This window comes from Molossus molossus, unplaced genomic scaffold, assembly GCF_014108415.1.
Source record: "Molossus molossus isolate mMolMol1 unplaced genomic scaffold, mMolMol1.p scaffold_m16_p_16, whole genome shotgun sequence".
Lineage (NCBI taxonomy): Eukaryota > Metazoa > Chordata > Mammalia > Chiroptera > Molossidae > Molossus > Molossus molossus.
The window spans coordinates 34946748-34965400 of NW_023425351.1; the positions used below are offsets into that span (position 1 = coordinate 34946748).

Sequence of the window (18653 nt, forward strand, 5' to 3'; positions counted from 1 at the left end):
AAATAGACTAAATAATTCTTGGGTAATTTGAGGAGAAGGGACATTCAATTCATGTGCTAATTCTTACTGTGTGGATCCTACGTCTGCATAACCTTGTATTAGGTCCTAGGAAAGTCACAAAGCAAGTTATGTTAATAATCCCTACTCACAAGGAATTTACAATCTCATCAGCGTGACTGGGTAAAATCACATGAAATAGATTTCAAGGAAGAAAACCAATACACAGTGAGAAGGAGTACAACTGTACACCCAAGAATAGCTTAAGGGTTACCTGGATGTTGGGTGTACAGCAAGAACAGAACTGTGGGGAAACCAGAGAAAGCTTCATAGAAGAGGTAAGAATTGAATGAATGTTTAGTCCAAGGAAAAAGACCAGGGGACTAGGGAAATTAGTATAGAGATATGCTGAAGGGCTAACGTGCAGCAGATGGTGAATCTAATGATTTTCTGGAACAGAAGCCTTTTGCTCAGTGGGACTGCAATGGTCCCTCCTCTGAGCTCCCATAGCATTTCCTGTGTGACTTGATTATTAATTTATCTCATTCTGCCTTGAATTAGTTATAAACATTTCTATTTCCTTACTTAAATAACTCCTAGAAAATAAAGACAACACATAACCCCCTCTTTTATAGCAGTTTACAATGAGTCTAGTAAAATGTGGTTTTCAATAAAAAATTGCTGAGTTATAGAAGCTAGTCAGAGGTTATAGGGGAGCAGAGAAAGCTCACATGCTTGTGCTAATGAGTTTAAGTTTGATATTGAGAACACCAGAAGTTGACACATGTTAGAGATGTAATAAAAATAATATTTTAGGAAGAAAAATTTTTCTGTACTTTCACATGTTAGGTCTAAGATAAGTTTATCTTTTTATTTGTATAGGTGTTTTCTGGACATTTGGGAAAAGATTTCTCATATAGATGATGCACAGTATTGAACTATAACCTAAATTTAGTCATTGAAACTTTTGAATAAATATTATTTAGTCCTTTTGAATTTTATGGGCTAGGTCAAAAGTACTCTGATAATCTTATGAGTGTGAATAAAATTCTTCATAAAGGATTTTTGGTACTGTTGATAAGTTGGAGTGATACTATGCTCTGGAGTAAGATTTTGCTGTGTTTCAAATGACGTGTAAGTACATGCAATTACAAAAAACTTGCAAATGGAATTCCAGGTTTACACTTGAAAAATATTTATAGGATTTTTTCTAATTTTTAGTCTTTTGATTGAGAGACTACAAAACTATTTTAGCAAACTAATTTCTGCTCCCTGTTGGTCTTAGGATGTTTTAGGACATGCTGGCACTAATGAATAGATACAGATTCATTTTCAATTCTAATATTCCTGTTCATGTGAATTTTTTGTTACTAACATGTAACAATATTTTAAAAACATGAATTTAAATAATTAGATTTAAACAAATCATTGCTGTTGATTGGCAATTTCAGTCAAGCTTTCATTTGTTCTTGTTTTGTCAGCATAGATTTGAATTTATGACCTAGATATGTTTTAAAAGAAATCTTTATTGTGATTTTTATTATAAAAGTAATATATACTCAGTATATATATAGCTTCTGAAATGATTTGGTTATATATTGAATAAAGTATATAATACAGATATAAGTATTGCTGTCTGTGAGTGAAAATATTTCATCTCCCAGGGACTAAAAAAGATAAGGACATTTAGCAATGCCCTCCTATGTTTCTGAATTTTGTAGACCTGAAAGTGTGTACTTCCCAAAGAGGTACGTGCAGATTCTCTGATTTTATTTTGCAGGACAAACTCTTCGGGCAGTTTCATCTTTTTGCATAGCTTATAGGGAGAGACTCAACTGGCTGAATGCTTCCTCCTTTCATTAGCATAACCCAGCCTACTTCCACCACATGCCCAGAACTACCTTAGCCTTTGGGACTGGAGCCAGAAATTTAAGACTACAGTGAATATAAGGAGATTTACTGGTGAGAGAGCTCTAGACCAACTTAACACTGAACCCATTAGTTCTCCAAGACTGGAAAAATATTATACTAACAGGAACCATTTCTCATTCTCATTCAGGTGAGATTTCAAGGTTTTCATCTATGCTTTTATCTAGAATGATTAGCTGCACCATAATAAAATATACAGGCCAGTTGCATACTTTTAAGTGCATCTGTTAATCTCTCTACCTGCCTCTCTCATTTATTTATTTTTTGGATAGCTTTGACATTGTAATTCACAGAAGAATTGGAGCCTTGTATTGAAAGGAGGCGTTCTCCAACAGTCTTTTTCTTGTTTAAAGTTCACGTCTACAAGATAAAATCTGAAAAATGACAGGGGCAAAGAGGAAAAAGAAAAGTGTGCTCTGGAGCAAGAGGAATATACTTCGCTGTGAAGACTTTAAACAGTGGGGCAGACGGCGGCTGCCTATTTTGGAATGGGCACCACGTTACCACCTGAGAGAAAACTTGCTTCCAGACACCGTGTCTGGGATGATGTTGGCCATTCAACAGGTGACACAAGGTAATGTACTGCATTTCATTTCCCTGTTTTATGCACGATAGATGTCACTTTGCTTTAGTGGAAGACTATGTGGTCTCGGATTTACAATTTAACTAATAAAATGAATATTTAATTAATTTGGGGAGAATAAAACATTGAATATTTGTATACTGAATATCTGTATAAATATATAGAGAATCCTGTATGTCCTTAGAGCTTATGTGTATTGTGCACGGTGATTTAATTCTATATCACATTGTTGTAGGACACCAGAAAAGATGTTATCGAAAAGCCTCCTGATCGGAGGGAGAGGGCTGTCCCCTCCTGGGCTCTTGTCAATCTCCCAGGAAAGAGTTCAAGTGAGTGACACTAGACAGCAGTGCTGTAGCAAGCAAATTTGTTAAAACCCTGGCATAAAGCACAAGTGGACAACAAGCTAATCAGAGCATGCCTGGTGTGGGTTCGAGGGGTTTTATACCCTTCTGTCTATAGGTTTCAAGGTTCCTCTGCTGGATCTTGGTCATAGACTAAGTTTCAAGGTCACCTTTTTACTTTGTTGTACTTTTTCCAGAATTTCTGAGAATATCTGGCAAGTCCCAAGACTGCTGACTTCTTTGTTCAGTGAATGAGATAAAATACCTGTTTGTTTTTTTTTCTCCCTTCCTCTCTACTGCCTTAGCAGTTTTAGGGTTATTTTACCTATGTGTTCTGTGGGTAGGAAGAAGAGGTATTAACCATTTGCTCTCAAGTGTGCTCGGTTGGGGAAGATCAGGTCTTGTTCCTCACAGGCTGGCTGCAAGCTGCCCAAACGGTTTGGCCTTGTTTAATTTTCTCGTCTTAGTTTCCCTCTTCCACTTGCCCAGGAATTTTCCTAGCTTTTCACCATCCTGCCACAACATTATGAACTTACTTATTTCCCAACAAGCAATTTAACCTGGTGAGACGTCTGATTTTAATTTTTTCAAGGCAGATCCTAAATAATATTCTGGATTTAGATAGGTGTCTCTTTCAGTGAAAATTTTTAGTTAACTAGTGTGCACACATGTGTGAATGTGGTGTGTGTTTTCCTTAAAGGTATATTCTTTGTATTTTTTAACTAACTCAGGTAATACTTCCTAACTGTAGAAAGGAAAGAAACTGATTTTTCAGCCGTGAGAATTTGGAGCACTCCTCAGCACAGACTTTGTAGATTCCTTGCGGTTTTACTCTCTCCCTGTCTCGAACTAGTATTCATACCATTAAATTATAGGCACTCTTAATTAAAGAGTTGCTTTCCTTTCAGATTCTTAACACTACCATCTTTTACGGGATTGCATTTTTCTAAATAGTTTTAATAACTATTTTGTCAATAGCAAAACATAGTAATCTTTCATAAAAGTGCAAAATAAATGACAGGTTAGGGCATTTTCAGTCTTGATTTTATTCACTTTTTTTTGTTGTTTTTATCCTCACCCGAGGACATTTCTGCATTTACCTTCAGATAGAGCAGGAGGGAGAGATGGTGGAAAAGAGAGAGGGAAACTTCAATGTCAAATAGACACATCGACTAGCAGACAAACTGCAACTGAGGTACGTGCCCTTAGCGGGAACCGAACCTGGGACTCTCTGGACCGCAGGCCGATGCTCTAACCGCTGAGCCAAACCGGCCAGGGCTATTTGCTTTTATTTAAATGAGACATGACCATGTACTTTGAAACTTATGTGATTTTTACAGAGGCTTTTTCACCAGATAGTTTCAGTATATTTTATAAATGTATCTTGCTTTAACTTAATGTGACATGAAAGACAAACATATAAATAAAAAGTTTGTTTTTTCACCATTGTAAAATATCAGGTTAATAAATTTAGGCATATAATAAAAATACCTGTGATATGTCATTCGTGATATCACTTATGTGTAAGTCATTAGTAGTTAATTGTCTGGCTTCTATTTGGGTGTCAATTTTGAGAAATTTTGTTTTATGATTTATGTATTTAGTTAGTTAAGAAGAAACACTGGCCAGCTCCCAGCTGATAAGAAACACAAAGTTTACTCAGTCCTTGTGTCTTATAAAGTTATGGATCTTGCTACTGTTTCATTTGGAAGTCTATCAGTGATTGGACAAGTCTACATCACTAGAAAGACCTTAAAGTTTTTTGTTAGTTATGAAAGGACTCATTCTTCTAAAAGTACCCCTTAAACTTTCCCATGCTCATCCGCAATGGAGACATGAAAGGCAAAATGTAACAATCCTGTAAGGAGCATCGTACTAAGCTCCTTATATACATTATCTTCTATCTTAGCAAAATCTCTAGAGACAGCTTTCTCTATTTTCCACATAAGAAAATGGAGGCTTAGAAAATTAAGTAACTTTCTCTGGCCCTCATACCTAATAAGTGACAATCAGGATTTAATTCCAAAGTCAGCACTCTTAATATTTTATACTTTACATTCTATACTGCCAAAATAGCTAGACTTAGTCATAACACCAATGTTATTAATAATAGAAGACATTTCTTTAGAAAGGTTTAAATGTCCTTCTCTTCAAATTACTCCTGCATTTAGCTACTATCCCTGCAGCTTTTAGACTCAAAGAGTGAAGTTACAAGGAAAATAACTACAATAGAATAGAGAGTAAGGAAGGCATTTATAGATCATTACCTTTCCTTTGGGTGAATACAATATTGGCAATCATTATAAGTTTTATTTCTTTAGGAAATTAGAAGAAAGAAGTAATTCTTTTTATCTTGCATCATAACACAAACAATAGCAACACATACCTGTTTTCACTCTACTGATCATTGTTTTTACAAACAAAATTGTGCCTTACTTTCTTTTTTACTTCATGTTTATTGTTGACACTATTACAGATGTCCCTCATTTTTCTCCACTTTGCCCACCTGCCCCCTCCTTGGCCATCCCAACACTGTTGTCTATGTCCATGAGCTATGACTCTACTGATCTTTGAAGCAGCTTTTCAGTTACTCAGCATAGTTGAAGTAAATGAAATTGTTGAATTGAATGTTTTTTGACCTACAAATATGAAAAGTTTTATGGTTCCATTTAGTAGTTGTTTTTATTCTCATTTTGGAAATGCATTTAAAATTAAGAAGGATAACAGAAACTAACTTTTGAGACCAAGGAGCTATTTGAAATTACTTTATTAAAAGTTTCTCAGTTGTTAAATAGAAATGCTTGTCAGTCATTACTTGGCTCCTCTGTAGCATTTTCTATCTTTCTAAACCCCTTTATTCTCCTGGATTTTAGACACTGCACTTTTGTTTTTCTCCTACTACCTCTCTAGCCTTCTCTTCTTATGAGCCTCTGCAGATGTTACCTCATATTCCATCTTCTCATACCAGTGTCATGAAACTCAAACCCTGGACTTCTCCCACCAAAATACCTTAGGCTACTTAATCTGCATGAATAAGAGACTCTAACCACCATGACTCAGCTAATGAAGCTTTTTCTCAACCACTTCTTCAACTATGTAAACCTACAATCTTCTAAAAGAACTTTTAATGCAACATTAGTCTTCTAAAACAAACTGAATAGCACCACCATACTAACCAGAATTATAATAATTAATAATATTAACAGTAATGTACACGCACAACTGTAAACACTGTGGTAAGAACACTTGACATTTACACAATATGGGCTCAGAGAGAATAAATAACTTGCTTAAAGTCACATAGCAAATGAGTAGAAGAATAAGGATTTGAATTTAAGTAGTTTGGCTCCAGGGACTATGCTCTAACTTTTATTTTAGACTACCTCTTATAGATAAAAGTCTCAAGAATCATTCTCAAGTTTTTCTTCTCTTTTTTCCACTCTGCCCACCTGCATGAAATCAGCCACCAGGTTCTGCTGCTTCTGTTTTTAAATATCTTTCCAATCAAATAGTTGTATTTCATTCCCTCTGCTGCAGCTGTAGTAGTTTATATTGAAATCTTCATCTGGTAGGTCTTCATTTTCACCTTGTCTCCTCCTGTAGGTCATCTTCTGTACTGCAGCCAAAATGATAAAACTGAACACATCATTTCCTCGTTCAGAATTTTTCAGTTACTATTTCCTCAAGGATAAGAGCCCAATTCTTCATAATAACATACTGAATTGTTAGTAATCTGGGTCCCTTGATACAAAGGTCTACTCAAAAAGATCTCTCCTTTGGGAATTCCTCCCAATCTGTTGGGGAGATGCGTTTTCTCTCTCTGCACTTTTTACGTATCTTTAGGAGAGGCCTTAACAGATTATAGTCTTTTATGACAACAGTATTATAATCTTTTGAAACAACTCTTTCCACACTGGTCTCTAAGTTCTGGAAACAAAGACAGTACCTCAGTATTTATATTCTTACAACTTATCTATTGCCTGGCAGATAGGAGCAGGATTTCAATTACTGTTTGGTGGAAGAATTGAAAACATTTAAGCTCCCAAAGTCTCTGATTTTCTTTGCAAGCATGTTACCAACTTAGGAAATAATTAAATTAAAATTAATTGTTATGTTTTCAAAACAAATGTAATAAAGATATTGATAGTAAAAACATAAATTATAAGTAATTTATTTCTTCTAATTCCTCTTACTTTTTTTGAAGTTATAAACTTGTAGCCCTCGAGACAAATATGATAAAAGATATGTTTCTTTTGTCCCAAATGGTGTTAATGTTTTCTTCAGCCAACATTAACAAATATGAATAGTTCATATAAAATCCAGATGCCTGGTTTCTCTTTTAAAAAAGGAATTGATGGCCATAAAGGGCCTCCATTTCCACGTGGCCAAAATCTGCTGGACATTAATAGAGGTACTCCCTTTAGATAGGGTATGCACTTTGTGTTTTGCCACAGTCCCACCAGTCACCGTGACACGCACTGCCACCCGTCCTGCCAATCTGCCTAACCTCCTGAGAGTCTGAATTTGTCTCTCCTGCAAGATGCTTTCCAACATATATTTTTGAAATGCCTTGAGCACACTTGTAAATAATACCTTTCTAGAAAGATTGCATAACATTAGTTTTCCCACTTAGATCCACAGAATCTTCAGGTCTGGGAACCTGCACTAATATATTCCAATATAATTTATTTATTTATAATTCTATGTATTTTCTGGTACTTAGTTTGGATATATGTTCTGGGGCCCGGCCAGTGTGGCACGGTGGGTTGAGCATCGTGCGATGGACTGAGAGGTCCCGGTTCAATTCCTGGTCAGGGCACATGCCCCGGTTGTGGACTCGATCCCTAGTAGGGGCTGTGCAGGAGGCAGCCGATGGATGGCTCTTTCTCGCATTGAAGTTTCTATCTCTCTCTCCCTTCTTGTCTCTCTGAAAAATCAATAAAAACATAATTAAAAAAAGAGTTGTCTGGGAAGGAGTCCATAGGCTGCACCAGACTGATAAAGGGGTGACTGCCCCTCCCCAAAGTAAATAAATGTGAGTGTAATGCTCATACCAAAGGAAAAAAAGAGAAAAGAAATTTTAGATTATTCTTTCACCATGTTGAAGCATTTCTTAGAAACAATTTGCATTTTATAAAATACCTAAATAGTGTGAGATCTCTCATTTCTAACATTAGGTAATGACCATTATAGTTAGCATCTACCAGAATGTTCTTTACCAGACAAGATACAGGTAAAGATACAGGAAGTATTTTGAGGATTAGCAAACATCCTAGAGAATGTAGTTGACTTAAAACATGTCACCAAGCTAAGTAGTTTAAGATGCTGGTCTGTAGAGTATTTAGTTCACATCCTAGCCTGGATGACCTCTTGGGGGGAAATAGCTTCTTTGTTCTTAACCTGAACACTCAAGCACTGAGACAGAGTGGAGACCTAAAATGCATGACTTGCCATGTAAGAACCTAATCCACTGAGGAGCAATATGAGAATGTTTTGGCTTATATTGTAAGGGACCACTTAGAATTTAGTTCCTAAACCATAAAAATTTTATGTAGCCACAGTGTTTTGTGTCTCAGAAAAGATGGATGTTCCTTATAATTATGCAGAATGTTGGCATTACTGGCACATGAACATGTGGAAGCTGAGCTTCACTGCACTCCTGGGGGAAGCTTCGTGACATGCGGAACAATAAATGGAAACCGCTGAAGCAGATTGCACTGCAAAAATTAAAGATTTTCCTGGGAATGTTCCCCTGCATGGTCTCAGGCTTGAGCACATGGAACCCTAGCATAGCTACCTAGCTCTGACCTGACTTTCTTAATCACTGTGTCTTTCTGCTTGTAACTTTTCCTTTCTCTAAGAACAATAGCCAACTATTGATAAATAAGTCCGAAGTATACTTGCCCTCATAAAACTATACCCAGGAGCTAGTGACAACCTGCTGCTTCCTATTTCCTCCCCTCATCCTGGCATTCATCCTCCACTACAGTCCCAGGCTTCATGCAACGCTCGTGATTTACTTTTTCTTTTTGTAAATATTAAATAATGGTGAGTTGTACATTGGATGGCCATGATATATTCCTGCAGTCTGAATAAAGTTTCCTATAACATTTAGATCCATTCACATGGAAGAATCGTGACCTTCCTTTTTAGGGTATTGAGAACTTCGCAAGATTTTTAACAAAATAGACAGGTAGTGAGTGCGAAGATAAAGTGTGTGGTTACGTAGTAGCTGACTTCTTAACTGGAAGCTATTCCTCAGGGTGTTTTACCAAAAGAATTGACATCTGAGGGCAGCGAATTTACTGGAATAGCTGTCTCATTGAGTCATGTTCACTGTAGTTCTCCGGATAGTGATTGAATCTCCATAACCATAGGCTACCGACTATAAAATAATATTGTTCTTGTATTTATGTCTGAGGGGAGCAGAACCTCTGCCTGCTTCTAGGTCTCATCTGACTGACCTTACAATAAAGAGGGGAGGTCACTAAGCCAACAAAATATAAAGTCTTCAACAGAGTGGCGCTCTCTCTCTAATTCCAGCGTGATTCTCAACTTTGGATGCGTCATTCCATTTCTAGAACTAATTTGGCAGTTCCAGGTTTCTTTGATTTTCTGAATAATTGCTATTGTGTAAATCCAGATAAAATTCCTTTGCAAGTGAAATAAATATCTGTATCTTAAAATATAAAACATCACTGTCTCTATGAGAAGCAGTTCCCTTTCTCATCAGTAGTGAGGGTGTCACTCTCTAGATGTCTCAGCCAAGAGATGAATAGCAGGAGCAGAGGCGGAGACTGAGCTACCTATCTGCTTTCATGGACCTTCTCGGCCCAGGTCAGGCACTCTGTCTGTGGAAGCCATTCTCACTGCAGCCTGGGTTGGAGGACTCAGGGCCCCTTGGAAGTTCGGCATTGTTCACAGGCCCCCAAACTACTGATGACATTGATGTGTGAATAGAGACTCTTCTCTTCCTCTACTATATTACCCATCACTACACCTACAAAACATGTTTGTTTGTTTTTCCTAGAAGTTGCGTCTTTCAGTCTCCTAGTGGTCAGTTTTTGCGGCTAAAACAGGCTTGCATTACCAATATGTGATTTTTGATCTATAAAAATAATGAGCCATCTAAAGATCTCAAGTTTTTTATTTCTCCCTCCAATCTCTCTCTTTCCCCTGTTCCCTCGCTTCTTGTTTTCTCTTACCTCTCTATCATTTTTGGGCACCCTTTGGCCTAATACAAATTCTATTATTATTATTATTATTATTATTATTATTATTATTTTGGTTACCCTCACCCGAGGACATTCAGATAGAGCGGGAGGGAGAGAGGGAGGAAGAGAGAGAGAGAAACATCCATGTGAGAGAGACATATCGAGTGGTTGCCACCCACACGACCCCAACCGCGGCCGGGGACAAACTGCAACGGAGGTACGTGCCCTTAGCAGGAACTGATCTCTGGTCTCTCTGGACTGCGGGCTGACGCTCTAATTGCCCATCTAAACCGGCCAGGGCCTAATTCTTTTTTTATTTCCTGATACTATTGTTTATTGTGTTGCTTTTGCTCTTATCTAAATTAGATTAGGTAATACAAATATCTGTCAGCATTTGCAGCAATTTTACCCCAAATTACTAAGAGTTGTAATTCTGAGAGTTGTAAATTAAAGAGTTGTAATTCTGTTCTTATTGAATTTAACATCATACCTTATTAAGCATAAAGAGTGTAGTTAATTCTAATTTGTAAGTGACTCTAGTTAATATCTTCACTATTTTAGAAGATTTAGTACGTTTTGGCTTGTGTGAATGTGTGTGTGTGATATGTATGTATGCAGCTTATGTTATGACCCAGAATAGTAAATAAATCAGAAAAAGAAAACCTTACACAGTTGTCTGTCTTTTTTAGAGGTGCTTGTGGGTGGATGGCTTTTTCTTATAGTTCTTATTTGTGGAAGGAATAATTGAAGTTTAAAGCAATGCACATCTAAATTCCTCTTTTATTTTGGCCATTGTCCACTGACATGTTAGCAGAGAAATAGCCACTGAGAGTGAACAACACTGTTGTTTAAACTAAAAGCTCGGTACCAGTATCATATAAGATAAAGGAAGGGTCTGCCTTATTTCTGGTCTTTGAGGCAATTCTTGTAGAATCTAGTGACATGATAATTTTCATGTATAAGTCTAGAGATCTTTGAAAGAGTTGGGTTAAATATGTTTTATATAATTATTCCCATTTTAATTGGATAGGAATGTGAGATCCAAAGAAATTTAATTTTTGAACTAATTTTGTTATAGTTTTTTGGAGGGTAGAGAGGGAAGATGAGAGGAGGGAGGGAGGGGAAGAAAGAGAGAGAGAGAGAGAGAGAGAGAGAGAGAGAGAGAGAGAGAGAACTATTATTATAATAATAATGCCAGCACATACATAGGAGGTATATTCACAAGGTAAGAAGAGATAATCGGGTGCTTCTAGCTTTGTATTTACATTTCTCTGTTGTAGGTAAAGAAAAAATATAGCCAGATTGGTCTGCCTCTGGCCAACTGCTATGCTACTGGCATTTACCTCATTCATCAGAATTTATTGTCTGCAAGACCCATCCAAGGTGCTTTTGTTGAATGAGTGGCATGCTCTTTCCCTTCCCCTTTCCCCCATCATTGATTTAGTGGATCTGGGTGATCTTTTGAAATGTGAGTCATATATATATATATATATATATTGCTTGAAACACTTAGCATTCTTTTCTTGATGTGTAATTTTTATTATGTAACTCATTCTGCAAATGGGCGAGTCAAGTTATTTTCTGTCGTCCCACACAACTGATGTAATTAATGCATACCAAACTTTTTGCCAAGTTGCTTATGCTGTAAATGCCAAGAGGTACTTGCTGGTGGGCATGAAGAAATAGTTAGTCTTCCAATGCTAACCAGGCTTCAAGGCCTGTCCCGTAACACCATCCTTCCCAACAACCAGATTGCTGCCTCTCATCCTGTCTGTATGAAATTCTAGAGCAGCCTCTGCCACTCACTTTTTATTTATTTCACCAATCTTTTATGAATATGTAGCCAGTAAACAAGCAACACAGGTAGGTTTTTGAAAATAAAAATGGGACTAGTAATTGATAGAACTTTCGTGTATTTTAATTATAGGCAAAATATCTTTCACTGCTTGAAAATCTATTTGATGTATAACTAGAGTTTATGTATTTAAAAAGAAATTAAGCTCAATGTTAAAACAGTAAAAGTTAAACTGCAAAACTTGTTGATATTGGAACCAGGTTGATAGGCTCCATAGTATGACTAACAAACTAGCCTCATATTCAAGTAATCTAGATTCTAATGCCACCTCCTTCCTCAAGTTTCTTTGTAACTCATAAAGTCCATTATGTCCAATCGAATGCTTACAGTCAAATTGTATAGACTTGAAAAGGGAGCCCCCATGCACTGTTGGTGGAAATGCAGATTGGTTCAGCCACTGTGGAAAACAGTATGGAATTACCTCAAAAAACTAAAAATAGAACTGATTTATGGCCTAGTGATTCCACTTCTGGGAATTTTTCCAAAGAAACCTGAAATATTGATTTGAAAGAATAGAGGCACCCCTATGTTCATTGCAGCATTATATATAATAGCCAAGATTTAGAAGCAGCTCAAGTGTCCATGAGTAAAAAGATGAGTGGATAAAAGTGCTGCAATACACCGGGCCGGTGTGGCTCATTGGTTGAGTGTTGACCCATGCACCAAGAGGTTGCCGGTTCGATTCCTGGTCAGGGCACATGCCCAGGTTGTGGGCCCAATCCCCAGTGGGGGGTATGCAAGAGGTGACCAATCGATGTTCTCTCTCTACCTCTTTATTCCTCTCTCTCTAAAGAAATTTTTTTTTTTTTACAAATACTGCAATACATTTACACAATGGAATGCTACTCAGCAGTAAAAAAGAAGGAAATCTTACCTTTGTGACAGTATGGACAGATCTGGAGAGTATTATGCTAAGTGAAATAAGCTAGTCAAAGCCAAGTATCATATGATTTTAGTCATATGTGGAATATAATGAACACAATGAACTAACAAGCAAAATGGAGACAGAGTCATAGAGAGCAGGCTGACAGCTGTTGGGGGTTGGGGGCTGTGGGAGGATAGAAGCAATGAGCAAAAAAGAAAAAAAAAGAGAAAAAACTCATGGACGAGGACAACGGTATGGAGATTGTGGGGTGGAAGGGTTGTGTAGAGGTAGAGGAGGGTATGAGGGAGGATAAACGGCGATGGACGGAGACTTGAATTGGGGTGGTGAACACACAGTACAGTGTATAGATGATGTGTTGTGGAATTGTGCCCCTGAAACCTGTCTAATTTTGTTAATCATTTCACCGCAATAAATTCAACAAAAAAGGGAAAAAAATATACAAACTTGAATGTATTTATCAGAACCTTAACTAGCTGTTTAATGCCAAGGACCAGCCACAAACAAGATTACTTTTATTTTGGTCACATTTAAACCAGTAGTAGTAATTTAGACATATCTAAGAAATATTTTGATGTGCATTGAGCATACAAAGTAGGTAGACAGTAGAATCTATTAGAAATAAACATGAGCCCTGGCCTGTTTGGCTCAGTGGTTAGAGCGTCGGCCTGCGGTCCAGAGAGACCTGGGTTTGGTTCCCGCTAAGGGCATGTACCTCGGTTGCAGTTTGTTCCCGGCCCTGGTTGGTTGTGCGGGTAGCAGCCACTCGATATGTCCCTTTTACGTTGATGTTTCTCTCTCTCTCTTCCTCTCTTTCTTCCTCCCACTCTATCTGAACAAAGAATGGAAAAATGTCCTCAGGTGAGGATAAAAAAAAAAAAAGAAATAAACATGAATAGTTGTGAGTTACTTCTTACTTACTCTTCAAATAAACAAAGTCGAGTCATTTTTCACTAAGAAATTGTACCCAAATGACTACATTCACGTGGTCCAATTATGGAAACTGCATGCTTCTGCACACTGGCCCAGCCTCTGTAATACAGTCTTAGGCCACCCAGTCAGCCAGCCAACTAGGCAACTTTGCTTATGTGTTCTTTTTGCCCCAGCCTTAGTCACCTTTTTATGTCACATCTATCAGTGGTAAAGCTACGAATCTTGCCTGTCTCGCAGATGTTATGCAAATAAAGCGATACATGTAAAAATGCTTTGCTGAGTGTGTGTGGAGATATTTAGCTGTGATATTATCTCTTTTACAGGAAGAAACTCTGAGCAAATACTTTCATTTAGTCATCTCTGTAACCAAGGAAAAAAAGCAGTGCTCCAAAAATAATGATTTTTAGAATCGAAATATAAACGAATGAGTGAATTTTCTGTTACTTAGGACCACGATGCTAGTCTCTCATTGAGCATACAATAATAAAATTATGGTTTATTTTGTCATTAAATAAATCAATATTCATTCTGCTTTGTAATGGATTATATGTTGGCCTTATGAGATGGTCTTAATTATGCTGGTCTTCTTCACAGGGCTGGCCTTTGCTATTCTCTCATCCGTGCACCCAGTGTTCGGTTTATATGGGTCTTTTTTTCCTGCCATCATTTATGCCGTGTTTGGAATGGGACGTCATGTTGCCACAGGTGACAATTTCTGTTTCTGATTATGCTTCTCATGTTACCAAAGAAAGGGACCTCAGAGGTGATCATTAGTTATTGATTACATTTCTAATTTTACTACTGAACATCTCAGCAAATATTAGAGCCAAACATTTACCTTTTTGTGCCTCAGCTACACAATACCTGTTGTAGTTTTCTGCTATTTTTTTGTGTAATCAGGTTATTGTTTTTAGTTGTTTTGCATTTTTAGTTGTAAAGAGGTCATAAAAGGAAGACAAATGTTCTGAATTTACAATGAAATGGAGAAAGTAAGCACTTTCTCCAAAAAGAATATCTAAAATTTAGTGACTTAAATATTGAAAAATATTTTCCACGTAATTTATCTTTTAGGTTTCTTCTAAGCTATAATCTCTAATGCTCTTTAATTAATATATCTTTGACCTCACTTAGCTCTTCATTACCAAATATAATTCGACCGTCACAAGTACGGTGGTCTGTTCATAGAGCAGGATGGTTGAAAATGTGGGTTTTGGAATTAGTCCTGGGTCTATGTTTCATTTGTTGCTTGTTGTCTGCATGACCTTGGGCAAAGTTTTAAAGGTTTACTTGCTGCTTTCTTAATATTAAAATGCAAAAAAAAAAAAAAATTCATATTATTGTAGTGAGAATTTAATGAGATAATTGATGTACAGTGTCTGGTTTAGTACTTGCTACACAATAAGATTTAATAAAAGCTATAATTATTATTATTAAACGATGTCTTAATTTTTATTAAGGTAATAATGATAAAAATACCTGTAACTAGAAATATCCATAGAGTCATTTCTATTCATTTTGTGCTTGTAAGATCTCTGCCTCTCAGTAAGCAATACCTTTTGTGTCTATTTCTTCAGTGGTCAATTTGTGTTATTGATTGTGTTAGTTTCCTTTTTCTGATGTAACAAATTACTATGAGCTTAGTGGTTTAAAACAAGACAAGTATTATTTAACAGCTGCAGAAGTCAAAAGTCTGAAATGAGTCTTACTATAGCATAACACATTCAAAGGGCTGAGTGCCTTCTTGATTTATCCAATTTCTAGAGGCTTCCTGCATTTCTCAGGTCATGGAGCCTTCCTCTATTTTCAAAACCAGCAGAGTAGTGTCTTCAAATCTGTAATTCTGATATTTGCTCTATCACTCATATTCAAAGGAACCTTGTGATTACATTGGGCACACCTGGATATGTTATATGTAATAGGTATATATGAATATATGTATATGAATGTGCATATATGTATATGTATGTATTTAAATCTGAAACCATAGATGTACTATTTATTAGATTTTTGTTAAGAGCTTTACATAAGTTATTTTATTTTGTCCAAACACAAAATTTTTATTTTTTTTAAGTTTTCTCTCTTTTTATTTCTATAAGTTTATTATTGCAGCATCAAAGTTAGTTATTTTATAAAATATCTCAGTCAGGATGTTTTTGCTGATTGTATCCTTCTGGTATAGTTTAACAGACTTTTTCTGTATTTCTTTCTTGGTATTTTAAATAATGTTTCTTTTTTCTCTGTATTTCTTTTTTTTAAATTTTAAATAATGTTTTATTTTCCAATTATAGTTGACATACAATATTATATTAGTTTCAGGTGTAGAACACAGTGATTAAACATTATAGAACTTACTAAGTGATGTCCTTGATAAATCTTGTACCCATCTGACACCACACAGTTATTACAATATTATTGATTATTATTTCCTATGCTGTATTTTACATCCCTGTGACTGTTCTGTAACTACCAATCTGTACTTCTTATTCCCTTCACCTTTTCACCCCTCCCCTAAACCTCCTCACATCTGGCAAACCTCAAAATATATTTATGAGTCTGTTTTTCTTTTCCTGCTTGTTCATTTATTTTGTATTTTAGATTCCACATGAAAGTGAAATCATATGGCCTTTGTCTTCCTCTGCATGACTTATTTCACTCAGAACAATACCTTCTATATCTATTCAAGTTGTTGCAGATGGCAAGATTTTTTTTCCATTGTATGTAGGCACTTGCTTTTTATACATTCATCTGTTGGTTGCCACTTAGGTTGCTTCCATATCTTGACCATTGTAAATAATGCTGCAATAAACATGTGGATGTACATGGCCTTTTGATTTAGTGTTTTGGGTTTCTTCAGATAAATATCCAGAAGTGGAATTGCTGGACACTTCTTTGCTTCTTGTTATATTGCCTTTAAAGTCTATTTTGTCTAGTATAAGTATTGCTACCCCAGCATTTTGTTTGTTTGTTTCCATTTTTATGAATTATTTTTTTCCATCCTTTTACTTTCAGTCTGTGTGTGTCTTTTAATATGAAGTTTCTTATAGACAACATATGTAAGGGTCTTGTAATCCATTCTGTCTCCATATGTCTTTTGAATGGGGCAGTTAATCCATTTGCATTTAAAGTAATTGTTGATAGATATGTATTTATTACCATTTTATTATTCATATTTTTTCTTCCTTTTAAAGAAGACCCTTTAACATTTTTTTGTAGTACTGGTTTGATAGTGATGAACTCCTTTAGCTTTTTCTTGTCTGGGAAGCTCTTTATCTGTCTCTGATTCTAAATGATAACTTTTGTGGGTGGAGAAATTTTGGTTGTAGGGCCTTGATTTTTTTCATCACTTTGAATATTTCTTGCTAATTTTTTCTGGCCTGCAAAGTTTCTGTTGAGAAATCAGCTGACAGTCTTGTGGGAGCTCTCTTACAGGTAACTAACTGCTTTTGTTTTACTGCTTTTAAGATTCTCTTTCGGCCCTGGTCGGTTTGGCTCAGCAGTTGGAGAATCAGCCTGTGGTCCAGAGAGTCCTGGGTTCAGTTTCCGCTAGGGGCACATACCAAAACAAAACAAAACAAAACAAAAACAAAAACAAAAAATTCTCTTTCTGTCTTTAGCCTTGGTGTGGGCCTCTTTGGGTTCATCTTGTTTTGGACTCTGTGCTTCATGGGCTTGTATGTCTATTTCCTTCACCATGTTAGGGAAGTTACCTGTAATTATTTTTTCAAAGAGTTCTTTTGTTTTTGTTTTTATTGTTGACACTATTACAGATGTCTCCCATTTTCCTCCTTTTTGCCCAACTCGATCCTGTACCCCCTCCTTTCTTTGACCTTTACTACACTATTGTCTGTGTCCATGGGATATGTATATATGATCTTTTGATAATCTCTTCAATTTCTTTTATCCAGTCTGCCCACTCCCCTCCCCTCTGACATCTATCAGTTTGTTCCATGTATCCATGCCTCTGGTTCTCTTTTGTTTGTCAGTTATTTTGTTCATTAGAATTCATATATAAGTGAGGTAACACAACATCGGTCTTTCTCTGACTGGCTTATTTCACTTAGCATAATAATCTCCAGGTCCATCATGCTGTTGCAAATGGTAAGATTTCTTTTTATACCCACGTAGTATTCCATTTTTACCCACTCATCTACTGATGGTTGTTTGGGCTATTTCTAGATATTACTATTATAAATAATGCAGCTATGAACATAGGGGTGCATATATTCTTTCTGATTGGTGTTTTGGGATTCTTGGGATATATTCCCAAAAGTGGTTTCTCTAGGTCAGAAGGCAGTTCCATTTTTAATTTTGGAGGAAATCCTATACTGTTTCTACAGTACCATTTTGCATTCTCATCAACAGTGCACTATGGTTTGCTTTTCTTCACATCCTCACTAGCACGTGTTTATTGGCTTATTGATGGTAGCCATTCTGGAAGATGTGAGGTGCCGTTGGCACCTAAATGAGAGGGATTTACCCCCAGGCTGTGAGGACTAACGGTGACCACTGTGGGGGATCAGCATTGTAGATTCCATTCCCACAGAGCAGGGTTTACTTCAGCAGGGCTCTGGTACCCAATGAGTTTGCCCCTTGAGTGTGTTGCTTGTGAGGGTGGTTGGGTGGTTCTTCAACATACATGGTCTGAATCTGTCCACTGGGTACGTTGGCTCTGTGGACTCTTGGGAGGTTCAGGCCAAGGTCAAGGTCAGCTATCACCTGTGCCCTGCCAGTGGGCACCCAGCATACACCACAGAGTAATCAGCAGAAGCCTGTTATTTGTGCTGTGTTTGGAGGTACCCAGGAGAAGCCAACCTGCAAACTGAGACCTGCTGCCACTAGCGTTGAGCTTGGTGCCACTTAGCAACCAGTAGGAAGCAGATTGAGGCCAGATTCTACTTGATCGAGACATTTTAGG

General features: G+C 36.8%; 1 protein-coding gene across 1 annotated transcript in view; it reads left to right on the forward strand.

Annotated features, from left to right (window-relative positions):
• Positions 1 to 283: 283 nt before the first annotated feature.
• Positions 284 to 18653, forward strand: part of SLC26A7 (solute carrier family 26 member 7) — a 122481-nt gene continuing 104111 nt past the window's right edge. Inside the window, exons 1-4 of the mRNA XM_036263925.1 lie at positions 284 to 335; positions 1778 to 2056; positions 2199 to 2500; positions 14333 to 14443. Coding sequence (XP_036119818.1) covers positions 2308 to 2500; positions 14333 to 14443 — 304 coding nt within the window. The 5' untranslated portion in view covers positions 284 to 335; positions 1778 to 2056; positions 2199 to 2307. The remainder of the gene's footprint in view (positions 336 to 1777; positions 2057 to 2198; positions 2501 to 14332; positions 14444 to 18653) is intronic.